This window comes from Chiloscyllium plagiosum, chromosome 35 (genome assembly GCF_004010195.1).
Source record: "Chiloscyllium plagiosum isolate BGI_BamShark_2017 chromosome 35, ASM401019v2, whole genome shotgun sequence".
Lineage (NCBI taxonomy): Eukaryota > Metazoa > Chordata > Chondrichthyes > Orectolobiformes > Hemiscylliidae > Chiloscyllium > Chiloscyllium plagiosum.
The window spans coordinates 38,407,185-38,423,720 of record NC_057744.1 but is presented as its reverse complement, the minus strand read 5'-3'; the positions used below and the strand labels follow the sequence as shown (position 1 = coordinate 38,423,720).

Here is a 16,536-nt window from a genome sequence, read left to right as displayed (position 1 = left end):
ACCTCTCCATTCCCCACTCCCTCTGAACCTCTCCATTCCCCACTCCCTCTGAACCTCTCCATTCCCCATTCCCTCTGTTCCTCTCCATTCTCCACTCCCTTCATAACTCCTGAATTCCCCACTCCTTCAATACCCTCTCAATTCCACATTCCCTCCATATGCCATTCCTTTAATTCTCCTCAATTCGCCACTTCCTTAAGTAGCCATTCAATTCTTCCCTTTCAATTAATTCCCACATTCTTGTTTGGCAGTCGGTTTTCAGTGCCAGTTTAAAATATTGCGAGTTTTCTTGGGTATTATTTATACTGCTCTTTTGAAAAGAAAGGGAGAAAGTTAATCAAAAAGTTGGATTCATAGAAAATTAGTAAAAAGAATAATTTATTTTGAACACAAATATTCACAAAAAGAGTGAGAAATTGAAAAAGGTAGTCAAATAAGTAACCTCCCATACTAATTTACACACTTCATGCACAACATTTTTGGTGCTGTCATCAGATCATCTTCACATCTATTATTGTAGAAGTTGATAAAGGACTTCAGGGAAGAGATAACGATTATTCATTTCAAGTGAACACAGAGAGAGTGCCAGCCTCATCACTGTTAAGTTTAAAACGCACTCTGCTGGGTCTCCTGACAATTCAAATTTTATAGAAAACATTATAATATATATATTGCAACTCTCACACCTTTGTGTCCAGGTATCTTACATTATCTGCTGTTCTTCCACAGTTTTCATTAAAATTATCAGTATTTGCCCAAGGCCAATACTATCCTGTTGATAGTGTGGCTTCTATGCTACTTACTTTTACTGTCTGTGTGTCTCATTTGTTAGCTGTGTACATTTGTTATCTCGTTTGTACATCTGTGATTCCTGCTTGCTTTGCTATTACTGATAATATGACCAAAGCTTTAACCCTGAACTACTTGACCCCTTCAATCTCTAACTCTAAAGTCAATCTAGACTTTTATTGCCATTCCAGCTGCCTCCCTGCTCGTGTGATGTTGGCCTATTGGGAATATGATGGGAATACAGTGTCTAAGATTATGATCTCAATTAACATTTGTTTGAGAGTCCTGAGCATTGAGGCTTTTAGAGTGGGGACTGTTACACTTGTTCCTTTCCAAACAGGAAATGGAAGAATGATTGTTCTGGTCACAGCAAATAAATATGATCCAGATCTTCTTTTAAAAAAAATCCCAATTTATACAATTTTTGTTTCTTACCTTCAGAAATCCCAACATGCAACCCGATGTTTCAATTGTAACTCCATTTGTGGTCAGTGAGTAGCTAAATTGTGAAATTGTTTCAGCCCATTCTCTCTGCACTACCTTTCTGCAAGAGGAGCTCAGCTAATCTCACTTCACTGCCCTTTTGCTTTAGGCTACAAAATGTTCCTCTTTAGATATTGAAAGTCAAAATTGAATTTTTCTCCAGGCAGAGCATTCAGGATCCTCATAATTCTGCAGACAAAAATTGTCATCTTGTCACATTTGGTTTTTTTGTCATTCATCAAATTTCAGAGATTTTTATAATAAATGACCATCTGAGAAAAAAGCTATTTTTCAATCAAAACAAATTAAAAATGAATTTTGAAGTGCGTATACAATCTGGGTGTGAGCTGTATTAAGATATAAACGGCAAGATTTACTCTGTATGTACCTGTGGTGTACATGTCCTGGGATTGTTTGATGGGACAATGTAGATGCATAGGACTCAACGTTGATTAGAGCCCAATTCTGTCCTTCCACGTTTATCCACCTCCACACCTGGTCCTCTTATGACATGAGTTGCTTTTAGCACAATCACCCATTCTCACCTACTCTTTAGGTGCATTATCACATTATATGGGATACATTCAGCACAACCATCCCATTTTCTCCTTCTCTTAGCTCTTATTTTCATTTATTCAGCTTTTCCAGTCTTCTGGCCTGTAATGCGTAATCTCCTCGTATACCAATCCATTCATATATCTTCTCTCTGTCTCTCTCGGCTCTGCTTCAACTTATCTGCTTACCACTCCTTCCCTAACCTGTTCAATAATTACCACTTATTCCTAGTTAACAGTTGAACAGTTGTGATGAAGAGTCAACAGATTCAAAACATTAACTTTGCTTTCTTCTTACAGTTACTGCTAGACTGCTGAGCTTCTCCACAAATTTCTGTTTTTCTCTTTTAAACAAATTTTCTCTTTTTGCAGCCTCTGAGATTCAGATGATGACCATTCCTCAGACCCAGTATGTTATCGCAGAAGGTCCTGTAGCAACAGTAAACAGTGGCCAGGTGAAAGCTGTGACACAGGTAAGTTTATTTGGTTCAGGGCAACATCTTCAGAATGTGACAGCTTGTGATATTGAGGTGCATGCTTCTCCTTCAGAGTTGTAAGTAGGACATTCTCCCTTTGGTGATTGTAAACTAAATTGCCAAAGGTACAAAGCTGGGTGCAAATGTAAGCTGTGAGGAGGTCACAGAGTTTGTAATGAGATATACACAAGTTCAGGGAGAGGAAAGCAAGATGGAGATGCAGTAAAATGTGGGCAAGTTTGAGGTTATTTACTTTGATTGTAAGAAGGAATACACATTTTATTTTTAAGAGATGTAAATCTTGTAAGTGTGGGTATTCAGAGACGTGAGCATGCTCATATATGGAATACAAGGAACATACAGGTGCATCAAGCAATTATAAAAACAAATGGCATGTTGACTTGACTTGTAAAGAAATTGGAGAACAAATAAAACAACTCCTGCTACAATAGTACAGGGCATTGGTGAGACCATACCTGGTCTCTGTATTTAAGGAATGATATTTTTCTATTGCAGGCAGTCTGCAAAGGTTTACTGAATTGATTGCTGGAATAAGGGGTTTCTCCAATGATGAGATGCTAAGTAAATTGGGTCAATATTCTTGAGAGTGTAGAAAAATTGCGAGGTGATTTCATTGAAATTTTAACGATTCTGAAGGGACTTCACAGGGATTGTTTGGCTGGGGAATCCAGAACATGAAGGTACAGATTCAGGGGAAGGGATCAGTCATTTAGGACTGGGATGAGAGACATTTCTTCATTCTACAGGATTATGAGTATTTGAAATCCATTGTTTGAGACTGAGAAAGACTAATTACTTATCTCTTGGGGAATAAAAGGATATGGAGAGTAGACGAAAATGTAGAGTTGAAGCAGATCAGCCGTAATCATAATGGATAGCAGAGGAGACTCGAGATCATTATAATCTGCCTTTATTTCTTGTGTTTTACTAGTTTCTGAAAAGTTTTTGTTACAACACAGATAAGAGCTCATTGATTCTGTATGAGCTTGATGGTGTCACTTTCCAATTAATCCCACTGCCCTTTCTCCAGAACGCACTCAATCTTTTCTCTCTCAATGTTTAGCCATTGCTGATTTCAATGTAGTTGGAATTTACTGTTGCTGTCCTTAAGTAATGTATTACAGGCCATAAAAACTTGTACAATATTTTCTTAAATCATTTCATCAAGTTTCTTTAAATTTGTGATTACTGATTATTGGTCCAGAGACAATATCTTTATGATTCCTATGAAATCTCCTCTTAACCTTCGCTGTTGAGAGGTGAGAAATCTTCACCCAAACTTTGAAGAGGTGAGAAATCCATGCTGACCCAGATTTCTCATGTATCTGAAATCTTTCAACCATGGTGCTATCTTAATCTATTTCTGAGCCCTGTATGGTTTTGACATCATTCCTATGGTGGGGTACTCAGAGTGTACAGTACTGTAATCAGGGGCTGAACTAATGTTTTATAGAGACTATCCCCAATCAAATCTTTTCTTTCCAGATGGAGATTAATTTTCCCCTTGACTATTTCTCGAATAGTGATTCTACCAGTGAGTTAAAAATCTCACAACACCAGGTTATAGTCCAACAGGTTTAATTGGAAGCACTAGCTTTCGGAGCGCCGCTCCTTCATCAGGTGGTTGTGGAGGACACAGTTGTAAGACACAGAATTTATAGCAAAAGTTTACAGTGTGATGTAGCTGAAATTATACATTGAAAAATACCTTGATTGTTTGTTGAGTCTTTCATCTGTAAGAATGACCGTGATAGTTTCACTTCTTTCACGTGTAAATCACAAAACTTTTTTTTAAAAGTTACATTCTTGGGTTAACTAACAATTGGTGTTAGCCAGACAATATACTGAAGGTTTCGAGGAGAAAGTGAGGTCTGCAGATGCTGGAGATCAAAGTTGAAACTTTATTGCTGGAACAGCACAGCAGGTCAGGCAGCATCCAGGGCCTGTGCCCGAAACGTCGAATCTCCTGTTCCCTGGATGCTGCCTGACCTGCTGTGCTGTTCCAGCAATAAAGTTTCAACAATATACTGAAGGTGTTAACCCCCTGTGTTCTCTGCCTGTGCCATAATGTTTAGACTGATTCTAATCTAAAAAGTGAGATAACAGAGTCTTACATGAATTTATGCAGTTTTTGAGCAAAGTATAATGTACAAAGTATAATGCATGTGGGTCTTAAGTGTGTGTGTCTGACTGACTGACTGACTGTCTGTGGTAAGGGGTTGTGAGTGTGAGAGAGAGAGAGAGAGTGTATATGTATGTGTATGTGAGTGTAGAGTGTCTTAAGTCTGTGAGGGGTGCATGTGTGAGTGAGACTGTGTGTGTCTGTTGGAATAGGAGTGTGTGTGTCTGCCCCCCACTCCAGACACACTCTCTCTCTCTCTCTCTCCCTCTCTCTCTCCTCCAGACACACACACCACACTCACATGCACCCCCTCACAGACTTAAGACACTTTACACTCACATACACATACATAGACACTCTCTCTTACACTCACAACCCCCCACCCCAACAGACAGACACACACACACACGCACACACACACAGACCCACATGCACGCATATACATATGCGTTTGTGGGGTGAATTTGCAGAGTTACATTAGTTACATTGTTACATTGTACTTTGGTCAAAAACTGCATGAATTCATGCAAGACTCACTTTTTAGATTAGAATCAGTCTAAACATTATGGCACAGGCAGAGAACACAGGGGCTAACACCTTCAACATATTGTCTAGCTAACACCAATTGTTACAGTTAACCTGAAAATGTAACCTTTTTTAAAAATAAATGTTTTGTGAATTACACATGAAAGAAATGAAACTATCATGGTATTCGCACAGATGAAAGACTCAACAAACAATTGAGGTATTTTTCAATGTATAATTTCAGTTACATCACACTGTAAACGTTTGCTATAAATTCTGTGTCTTACAATTGTGTCCTGCACAACCACCTGATGAAGGAACGGCGCTCCGAAAGCTAGCGCTTCCAATTAAACCTGTTGGACTATAAGCTGGTGTTATGTGATTTTTAACTTTGTACACCCCAGTCCAACACCGTGGTCTCCAAATGATGTCTACCACTGATGTTAGACTCACTGGTCTATCGTTCTCTTGGTCTGTTTTTAGTGGAACCACATTAGCTGCCTTCCACTCTTCTGGAACCTCTCTGGTGGCCAGAGACAATTTGTAATTTCCTCTCTCATCTTCCAAAGCAGTCTGGGATGTAACTCATCTGGATCTGGTGATCTATTTTTAAATCCGCCAAAACCTTCAGCTTCTTATATCAATCCATTCAAGAACTCCACAGTCCATCTTGATGAATTCTTTACTTGCACCGTTCTTAACCCAAGTACTGACAGATGTAAAGTACTCACTTAACATTTTGCCAATGTCCTTCAGCTTCACACACAGATTGCCCCTTTGATGCTTAAAGTGCCCTACTCTTTCCCTGGTTATTCCCTTCCTTCGATACACTTGTGAAAGATCTTCAGATTCTCCCTAATCTTAAGAAAAACCCAAAGAAACTGTGCTGAAAATCAGAAACAAATGGTATCCTTAATGCTGCTTCCCTTTCATATCTGGAACGGAATAAATTCAACAAATTCACTTCCAATTTCCAATTTGTTCTCACCTTCACCTGGTTTATCTCTTACTCCTCCCTTCCTTGACATCTCTGTTTCCATTTCTGGGGATAAACTGGCCAGACTACACACCCTCTCACACTGCTTCCTGTAAAGACTGTTTATTGCTCCCAGTTCCTCCATCTCCGTCGCATCTGTTCTGATGATGCCAACTTAGATGGGAGGGGCCTCCAGAATATTGACTTCCTTCCTCAACCAAGGATTACCCACCACCATGGTTGATAAAGCCCTCAGCTGTGTCCAACTATTTCCTGCATTTCGGCCCTCATTCCCTCTCTCTGCTCACACAACAGCGATAAGCTCCACCTACCATCCCACCAGCAAAGGATCCCACCACATCCAAAGGATCATTAGCTGCCATTTTTGCCACCTCCAGTGGGGTGCCCCACCTGACATATATTCCCCTCCCCTCCCTTGTCAGCTTTCTGCAGGGACCATTCCTGCTGGGACACTGTGGTCCATTCTCATCACCTCTCCACAGTTCTACGGCACCTTGCCCTGCAATCACAGCAGACGTCACATGTGCCTGTTTACCTCCTCCCTATCCAATGCCCCAGACATACACAGCTGTACAGCACAGAAACAGACCCGTTAGCCCATGCTGACTAGATATCCTAAATTAATCTAGTTCCATTTGCCAGCATTTGGCCCATATCCCTCTAAACTCTTCTTATTCATATACCCATCCAGATGCCTTTTAAATGTTGTAATTGTACCAGCCTTCACCACTTCTTGTGGTAGCTCATTCATACACACACCACCCTCTGTGTGAAAAAGTCTTCCAGGTGAAGCAGCAATTTACCTGGTCTTCACTCAATCTCGTCTACTGTATTCGCTGTTCATCATGTGGTTTCCTCTACACAGGGGAGACAAAGTGTAGATTGAGAGATCACTTTGCAGAATACCTACAGTCTGTCACAAAAATAACCCTGAGCTTTCAGCTGCCTGCCGTTTCAAAATATCATCATGTTCCCTGGCCAACATCTCGGTCTTGGGCTTGCTACAGTGCTGCAGTGAGGCTCAGTGCGAGCTGGAAGAACAAGGGAACCCTGCAACCTTCTGTAATCAATATCGAGTTGTCATTTTAGGGCCTAAGCACCTTTTCCCATGTGCTTACCTCAACCCCCACACACCAGGTCTTGTTGTCACATGGGCTGCTACTTCTAACATCTCCTTGTCAGTCAGTAATGGTTCTGATTGGCAGCTATTCATTCTCCCAGGCTGAATTTTATCCATTCCCTTGTCTGCCCAACTGTTTTTCTCTCTCTCTCTAAGCTTTATCTCCACCTATCATTTACTCCCTCTTGTTCCCCCTGCCCGCTTCAGCATATATACCAATCTTTTCCGAGCTACAATCAGTTGTGAAGAGCAGTCACTGTACCTGAAATGTTAACTCTGCTTTCTCTCCTCAAATGCTGCTAGATCTGCTGAGTTTTTCCAGCAATTTTTGATATTGTTTCTCCCTAATCTTGCCTACCTGCTTCTGCCTCTTTGCATTCCTCATTGCTTTCTTGAGCTTGCCCTCTGCACTTTCTATACACCACCAGGGCTGCCATTGTTTTGCTCCTTTGTACTTGTAATATATCCCAATTTTCCTTTTTATTCAGTCCCGAATATTCCTCAGCATCCAACATGTTGGGCCTGTGCTCTCCCCAGTACTTTTTGAATGCCTTTCGTTGTTATGCTATAGATTTACCCTCACAGAGCTCTTCCCCATCTATTGCGGCCAGATCCTGCCTAATTTTAATAAAATCTACCTGACCCCTATGTTTTTGCTATCTTTTTCCTTTTTCACAACAAACTTAAAACGTAGAGTGTTGTGCTCGCTATCACTAAAACGCTGCCCTCACTGTTAGCTGTCCAGCTTTGTTTCCCAGCATTATGTCCAGCACTGCAATTTGTAGGACCATCTACATGTTGGTATAAAAAGTTCTCCTGAATACATTTCAAAAAAATCTATTCCCTCTGAACCCTTTATACTATGATTAGCCCCCAATTAATATTGGGATCATTGCAATCCCTGATGTAATTACCTGTTATTATTTTTACGCACTATGTGGATTGACTACACACCACCTCAATTGCCTGTGACTGCGCCCTTTTATTCCACCTCTATTTTGCCTCAGCTGATTGCCAGAGAGAGGGATGGAGTCTATAGTGAGGAGTGGAATTTCTGATAGAAACCAAAGTCAAGGGCTTCAGTCTTCACAACACTGAACAGAAGGATTTTTCAGTTTATCCAAGTCTTGATGTTGGAAAGGCATTGTGATGATGGTGAGGCAGTGGAGTGCATGTTACGTATTCTAGCAGGAAAGATATTCAGTGGAAATTCATAACCTTTGACGTGTTTTTTTTTTCAGACCCACTATGTGATATCAGAAGGTCAGCCTGAGCTGGATGTGAAGCAGAATGCTGCAGTACGATTAGGTGTGCCTCAGACACAGACTGACACCACCCTACAGCAGCCAAATGCACAATTCATCATTACCTCAACAGCAAGTGGGAATGGAAGTACTGAGGTGCCAATCACAAAACCTTAGCAGTTATTTACCAGAAAGAAATCCTCTCCAAATTCATACTGACCCCACTGGGTGTGGAGTTACAACTTGTGGCATGCATTTTATAAACAGAAAGAGAGAGAGAACAGCGCAGAGACTGTTGTGCTTACAGCTTTTCCCTTCCACATATCATACCCTCCCGGCATCACCTAACCCTCTGAGTGAAGCATTATTAGCAAGAATCAGGAGATTAGGGTTTTTCACATTGATAGTGTGGGCTCGGCCAGATGGTGCCAAGAATGGCATTGCTTAGGAATCAAACCCAGTTTTTAAAGAAATTACTTGAAGGAAATGGAAAGCAAAAACATGGGGAAAGAACGATGAAGTGACCAGCTCTGTTCACAAACCCTCATCTGATCACCTTTGGCCAAGTGAGCTGTATGTCACCAAACTACCAGGAATGTCTACAAGAGACTAGACTCCAGGTGAACTCCCGGAGGACATAAATCAGGGGTTTCATGCTGAAAATTTGCTATGATCCACCAGGATTCTTGTAAAGCTGGAAAGGTGGAAGGACAGCAGGCTGGGTTCTTGAAACATGAACACTGTCAGTGAGATACAGTGTTCAGGCAAGGTTGTAACTGAAGAATACCAGGAAAAGTATTACTGGATTGTATGTGTTCTCAAGCTGAGAGAAAGAGAGCTCTGTATACGGCTTGTGTTCTTCTCTAGGTCTGTTTTTCTATAACTGTAGAGGGATGAGAACAATCCAATTAACTCAAAACTGACACAAATACAGCAAGCACACTGGCAGCCCAGTGCATGCACATGGGAAATGGCACCCTCTGTTCACCTGTTACAAACAGACTAAGGTGGAAAAGTTTGTGAATGAGATTTTAATGCTTTATTATTTAAGAGTTTAAGTTCACTGTAAATTTCTGTGGTTGTATCATTAGAGAAACTGCTCTACAAACAAGTGTTTAAAGATCAATAAAAGTATAAACCAGACAGTGCTCCTCTCCCCAGCACTCATCCTGCCCCGTTGCTGCTTCTCCTCCAAAATGAGGAAGGAGTCAGGATACTGCAGGGGAGTGGGCAGGGGCAGAAATCCAGAATCAGATCTCTTTGAATTGCACTGCTTTGGCACACCATTTTGAAAAGTGAAATCTCCCCAGGTGTCATTGGGATTTTGTTTTGCAGAATTGCTGTATAGTGATACAAGACGAGTGTTGATGTGCTGGAAATGAAACTTGATTCTGATGCACTAAGAATGAGCCAGGACTTCTATCAGCTGCTTGTCTGCTCCTTTCAATAAATAGGGACTAAGATGGTTACACTTCCACTGTTAATTACTGCTAAGATGTTTGGTCTGTGTGACAATTTCACTGATATATGATTTCTCGTAGCTTACTCCTCAATTAACTCCAGTTGTGTCTGCCCATGGTTTGAGATATCAATTACCCTAATTACTATTAGCACTTACTGTGGTCTCAAAATTGCAAAACATTACAACAGACTTTGTTTTAAGTTTCAAATATCAAGACATTTACTTAGTAAAAAAAATGAACAAGTGCATAAATAATAGCCAACTAAGTATTTATTGTGGATGATAATCCACCAAATGCCAACATGATGTCACCAAGATAAAACTTTGAAGAATGTTTAAACAGTGTTTCTTTTTATTGAACTTTGTCACTATTGGAGCCTTTTTACTTTAAACTTGGAAACTCAAATTATTCTGACATCCCTGAGAAGGGGAGAAGAATGGGTGATTTGTTACCCTCCTGAAAGTTTTAAACAATCTTTTAACTTTGTTCTTTCAATGTCTTGCAAAAATGGTTGGGGTTGACTGGCTCTTGAACATTCCATCACCCTCATTGTAGAGTGTCAAATCGAACCTGTCACAGGGAATATTGTCAGTTATTTCTCTTGTGTCCGTAACCAACAAGGTCCGAACATTGTGTTGAACAAATTTGGTCTTGGTCTTGGGTTTCAGCCAGTGTTTAATCGATTATGGACTGTCACTGATTCAATAGAGCAGGAGCAAAACCAAAACCATACACTGTTTCATCGGATGGATCTGTGCTATCTGTAATTCACTCTTCTCTGGTGTTACACATTATCCCTCTCTACGATCCTTTTTAGTTTCACAGGGAGATGCGCATCAAGTATTTCACATTGCTAGATTTCAATAAATTGTATTAATAAAGCGGCTTTATATTAGTTTAGAGGCACAGCGTTTAGAGGCATTTAATGGAGGCTGAGCCAACAAAGGAGAGATTGGGAGGGCTGACCAAATGTTTGGTCACAGAAATGGAACATAAGGAAGGTCTTAAAGAGGAGTTGTTTGGAAAGAGAATTCCTGTGTAGGATCTAAATGATATATCTGCCATTGATGGGGCAAAAGGAAGCCAGGTTGGAGGAGGATACAAAAATGTAGAGGACGTGTCTTTGGAAGAAAGTTAATGATTTAAATTTCAAATCATATCATAAAATCCCTACAGTGTGGAAACAGGGCCTTTGGCCCAACAAGTCCACACAAACCCTCCGAAGAGTAACCCACCCGGACCCATTCCCCTTCATTTACCTCTGACTAATGCACATCCCTGAACACTATGGGCAATTTAGCATGGCCAATTTACCTAATCTGCACATCTTTGGACTGTGGGAGGAAACCAGAGCACCTGGAGGAAACCCACGCAGAGAATGTGCAAACTCCACACAGACGATCGCCCGAGATTGGAATCGAACCCAGGTCCCTGGTACTGTAAGACAGAAGTGCTAACTACTGAGCCACCATGCTGAGCCATCCACCCATAATTGGAAGAACCAAATGTTGGAAGGACCAGGATTGGTGTAGATTACTGAGGATTGTGGTTATGAAGGAGCCCAATTTGGATAGAATATGGCTTGCTGAGTTTATGGAGAGATGATTAAGGTATCTAAAGGTTTCCATGTTGAATCAGATATAGTAAGTGCAGAGAAAGGTGAAGTTAGGACTTTTCAGTTAACAGTCTTAGTGAAGCAGGATTGGAAACTCAGCCTGGAGCAAGATGAAAGAGGTTTGTCTTGAGACAGTGGCCAGGAAGGCACCCAAGTTTATAGCCACTGGTTTATAGATGAGCATTTGGCTCAGGCTGTACTTTTTAGTTGTGCAATTTTATCTGCTCATTCCCTAACATCTCATTGACGCAGAAATCGAATAGCAGCTAAACAGGATGGCCAATGAGTCTCGACCGTAAATGTTGGTCAGAATCATCATGCGTCAGTATTGACATATCCTGTCTTTGTGCAATCTCAACACAGGCAAATCCCTTTAATAATCATAAAAAGAAAAGGGTACAACTGATTTATATGGTTTACATCAGCAGTCACCAAAAAAAGACAGCTTCTAAGGAAAATTAATCCTGATAGCTAGGTGGGCTTAACCCAAGAGTGAGGATCTGGCCCAGTGTTTACATGTTGCTGGTCATGTGAGTGCAGTTTGCCTTCTCATATCTTAGGGTCAGTTGGTTTGAGCTATCCAATCACTGTCACATCCCTAACACCTTGAAGTGTGTGAGTGCATGGGGCCAGAATCAGTGTCTTCAAATTGAATGGCCGCTTAATTCAGAATATCCTTCCACCCTGCCCTTTCTTCTGACACCTTGTCCATATCCAGGGAAGATTGTAAGATTTGATGAAACCTTACCTACTTCTTTCACCCAGGAAAACTAAGTTGAAAAGAGCAATGGAGGTGGCCTGAAATGCATGTGTTTCAATGCAAAAAGTATAATTGGCAAGGTAGATGAATTAGAACTTTGGTTAGTACTTGGAACTATGACATTATTGCGATCACAGAGACTTGGCTGAAAGAATGACAAGACTGGCAGCTGAATGTCCCAGGCAAATATTTCAGGAGTGATAGAAGGGGATGTAAAAGCAGTGAGAGAGTGGCGTTACCGCGAGAGGAGTATCTTACAGCTGTACATCATAGGACTCATGCAACGAGGCAGTGGGGTAGAACTCAGGAATAGGAAAGATGAAATCTCAATGCTGGGGGTAAATTACAGGCCTCCCAACAGTCAATGGGAGATAGAGGAGAGAATATATAGACAGATTTTGGAAAGATGTAAAAACAGCAGAGTTGTTCTGGTGGCTGATTCTAACTTCCCTTGTAGGTAGCTGGGACTTACTTCATGCTAGGGGCTAAGATGAGGCAGATTTTGAGAGGACCATGATGCCATTCTAAACTAATCTCATCTGCCCGCACATGGTTCATATTCCTCGATTCATGTGTCTGTCTAAACATCTCACTTTGTTGATGTATCTGCTTCTACCACCTTTCCTGGCAGTGTGTTCCAGGCATCTCCCAACCATTGAGTAAAAGCTTGTACATCTTCTTTAAACTTGTCCCCTCTAAATTTAAACCAATGCCACATAGTATTTTACATTTCTACTCTGGGGGAAAAAGACTCTGACCTTATCCATGTCTCAATATTTTAAACACTTCTATCAGGTCACCTCTCAGCCTCTGACACTCCAGCAAAAACAATCCAAGTATGTTCAACCTTTCTTTAAAGCTAATACGCTCCAATCCAGGCCACATTTTGGTAAAGTTCTTTTGCATCCTCTCCAAAGCCTTCACATCCTTTCTATAGTGTGGTGATCAGAACTGTATACAATACTCCAAATGTAGCCTAACTAAAATTTTATACAGCTGTAGTATGACTTATACTGAATGCTTCAAGTATGCCATCCCACCTTATCCACTTGTGTTGCCACTTTCAGGGAATTATGGACTTGGACCCCAAGATTCCTCTGTATATCAATGCTCCTAAAGGTCTTGCCATTTGCTGTGTACTGTAGTTTTCTCTTGCATTTCACCTCCCAAAATACAACACCTCATCTTGTTAGGGTTAAACTCCATCTTCCATTACTCCACCCAACATTCACCTGGACTATATCCTGCTACATCCTTTGTTTCCCCAACTCCACCAATTTTTATGTCTGCAAACTTACTTACCAGCCCACATTTGCAGCCAGATCATTGAAAGATCAGTAGACCCAGCACTCATAGCACAGGGACCCCGATTCAATTTTGGTCTGTGTAGAATTTGCACATTTTCTCTGTTTCTGGGTGAGTTTCTGCCTTGTGTTCCGGTTTCCTCCCACAATCCAAAGATATGAAGGTTAGGTGGATTAGCACCATAGACTCTAGCAATGTGCAGCTAGGTGAGTTAACTATGGTAAATGTAGGGGTTATGAGGATAAAGTGGGATGCTCTTCAGAGGCTCAATGCTGACTCAATGTGCTAAATGGTCTCTATCTGCACTGAATGGATTCCATGAACATAGAACATTGCAGCGCAGTACAGGCCTGTCGGCCCTCGATATTGCACTGATATGTGAAACCAATCTGAAACCCATCTAACGTACAGTGTTCCAATATCATCCATGTATTTATCCAATAACCATTTAAATGCCCTTAAATTTGATGAGTCTACTACTTTTGCAGGCAGGACATCCACACCCCACTACTGTCTGAGTTAAAAACCTACCCCGACATCTGTCCGATATCGATCACTCCTTAGTTGAAAGCTTTGTGCTAGCCATCACCATGCGAGGAAAAAGGCTCTCGCTGTCCACCCGATCTAACCCTCTGATCATCTCGTACGTCTCGATTAAGTCACCTCTCAACCTTTTCTTTAGCGAAAACAGCCTTAAGTCTGTCAGCCTTTCCTCATTAGACCTTCCCTCCGTACCAGGCATCATCCTGGTAAAAAATCACCTCTGAACCCTTTCCAAAGCTTCCACTTCATTCCTATAATGCGGTGACCAGAACTGTACTCAGTACTTCGAGTACGGCCGCACCAGAGTTTTGTACAGCTGCAGCATGATCTCATGGTTCTGAAACTCAGTTCCTCTCCCAATAAAAGCGAACACGTCGTATGCCTTCTTAGCAACCCTATCAGCCTGGGTGGCAACTTTCAGGGATCTATGTACCTGGACACCGAGATCTCAGTGCTCATCCACACTTCCAAGACTCTTACCAATAGCCCACTACTGTGTATTCCTATTACTCCTTCCAAAGTGAATCACCTCACACTTTTCTGCACTAAACTCCATTTGCCACCTCTTGGCGCATCTCTGCAGCTTATCTATTTCCCTCTGTAACCTGCGACATCCTTCCACACTGTCCACAACTCCACCGACCTTCGGGACATCTGCAGATTGACTAATCCATCCCTATCCAGGTCATTTAGAGTCATAGAGATGTACAACTTGGAAACAGACCCTTCGGTCCAACCCGTCCATGCCGACCAGATATCCCAACCCAATCTAGCCCCACCTGCCAGCACCTGACCCATATCTCTCCAAACCTTTCCTATTCATATACTCATCCAGATGCCTTTTAAATGTTGCAATTGTACCAGCCTCCACCACTTCCTCCGGCAGCTCATTCCATACACGTACCACCCTCTGCGTGAAAGGTTGCCCCTTAGGTCTCTTTTATATCTTTCCCCTCTCACCCTAAACCTATACCCTCTAGTTCTGGACTCCCCCAATTCAGGGAAAATAACTTGTCTAATTATTCTATCCATGCCCCTCAGGATTTTATAAACCTGTATGGAGTTTCCGATGCTCCAGGGAAAACAGCCCCGGCCCATTGGCCGATCTGATCAAGATCCTGTTGTAATCTGAGGTAACCTTCGCTGTCCACTATACTTCCAATTTTGGTGTCATCTACAAACTTACTAACAATACCTCCTCTGTTCCCATCCAAATCACTTACATAAATGATGAAAAGCAGTGGACCCAGCACTGTGGCACTCCACTGGTCACAGACCTCCAGTCTGAAAAGCAACCCTCCACAACTATCCTCAGACCTTCAAGCCAGTTCTGGATACAAATGGCTAGTTCATAGAGTTATAGAGATGTACAGCATGGAAACAGACCCTTCAGTCCAACCCGTCCATGCCAACCAGATATCCCAACCCAATCTAGTCCCACCTGCCAGCACCCGGCCCATATCCCTCCAAACGCCTCTTAAATGTTGGAATTGTATCAGCCTCGTCAGCCTCCACCACTTCGTCTGGCAGCTCATTCCATACACGTACCACCCTCTGCGTGAAAAAGTTGTCCCTTAGGTCTCTTTTATATCTTTCACCCAAAACCTATGCCCTCTAGTTCTGGGCTCCTCGTCTCCAGAGAAAAGACTTTGTCTATTTATCCTATCTATGCTGTTCATAATTTTGTAAACCTCTATAAGGTCACCCCTCAGCCTCAAATGTTCCAGGGAAAACAGCCCCAGCCTGTTCCAGATCCTGTTGTAATCTGAGGAAACCCTCTTCGCTGTCCACTACACCTCTAATTTTGGAGTCATCTGCAAACTTACTAACTGTACCTCTTATGCTTGTATCCAAATCATTTATGTAAATGACAAAAAGTAGAGGACCCAGCACCGATCCTTGTGGCACTCCACTGGTCACAGGCCTCCAGTCTGAAAAACAACCCTCCACCACCACCCTCTGTCTTCTACCTTTGAGCCAGTGCTGTATCCAAATGGCTATTTCTCCCTGTATTCCGTGAGATCTAACATTGCTAATCAGTCTGCCATGGGGAACCTTGTCGAATGCCTTACTGAAGTCCATATAGATCACATGTACCATTCTGACCTCAATCTTCTTTGTTACTTCCTCAAAAAACTCAATCAAGTTTGAGAGACATGATTTCCCATGCATAAAGCCATGTTGACTATCCCGAATCAGTCCTTGCCTTTCCAAATACATGTACATCCTGTCCGTCAGGATCCCCTCCAACAACTTGCCCACCACCAACGTCAGGCTCACTGGTCTGTAGTTCCCTGGCTTATCCTTACCAACCTTCTTAAACAGTGGCACCATGTTAGCCAACCTTCAGTCTTCCGGCACCTCACCTGTGACTATCGATGATACAAATATCTCAGCAAGAGGCCCAGCAATCACTTCTCTAGCTTCCCACAGAGTTCTCGGGTACACCTGATCAGGTCCTGGGGATTTATCCACTTTTGTGTGTTTCAAGACATCCAGCACTTCCTCCTCTGTAACCT

The 16,536-nt window shown here is 41.9% G+C and overlaps 1 protein-coding gene across 4 annotated transcripts in view; it reads left to right on the top strand.

Moving 5' to 3' along the window:
* Positions 1-10,133, top strand: part of prdm10 (PR domain containing 10) — a 236,734-nt gene extending 226,601 nt beyond the window's left edge. For all 4 annotated transcript variants that reach the window (XM_043676952.1, XM_043676953.1, XM_043676951.1 and 1 more), the window contains 2 exons: positions 2,199-2,299; positions 8,329-10,133. In XM_043676952.1, coding sequence (XP_043532887.1) covers positions 2,199-2,299; positions 8,329-8,508 — 281 coding nt within the window. In that variant the 3' untranslated portion in view covers positions 8,509-10,133. The remainder of the gene's footprint in view (positions 1-2,198; positions 2,300-8,328) is intronic.
* The last annotated feature ends 6,403 nt before the right edge of the window (positions 10,134-16,536 follow it).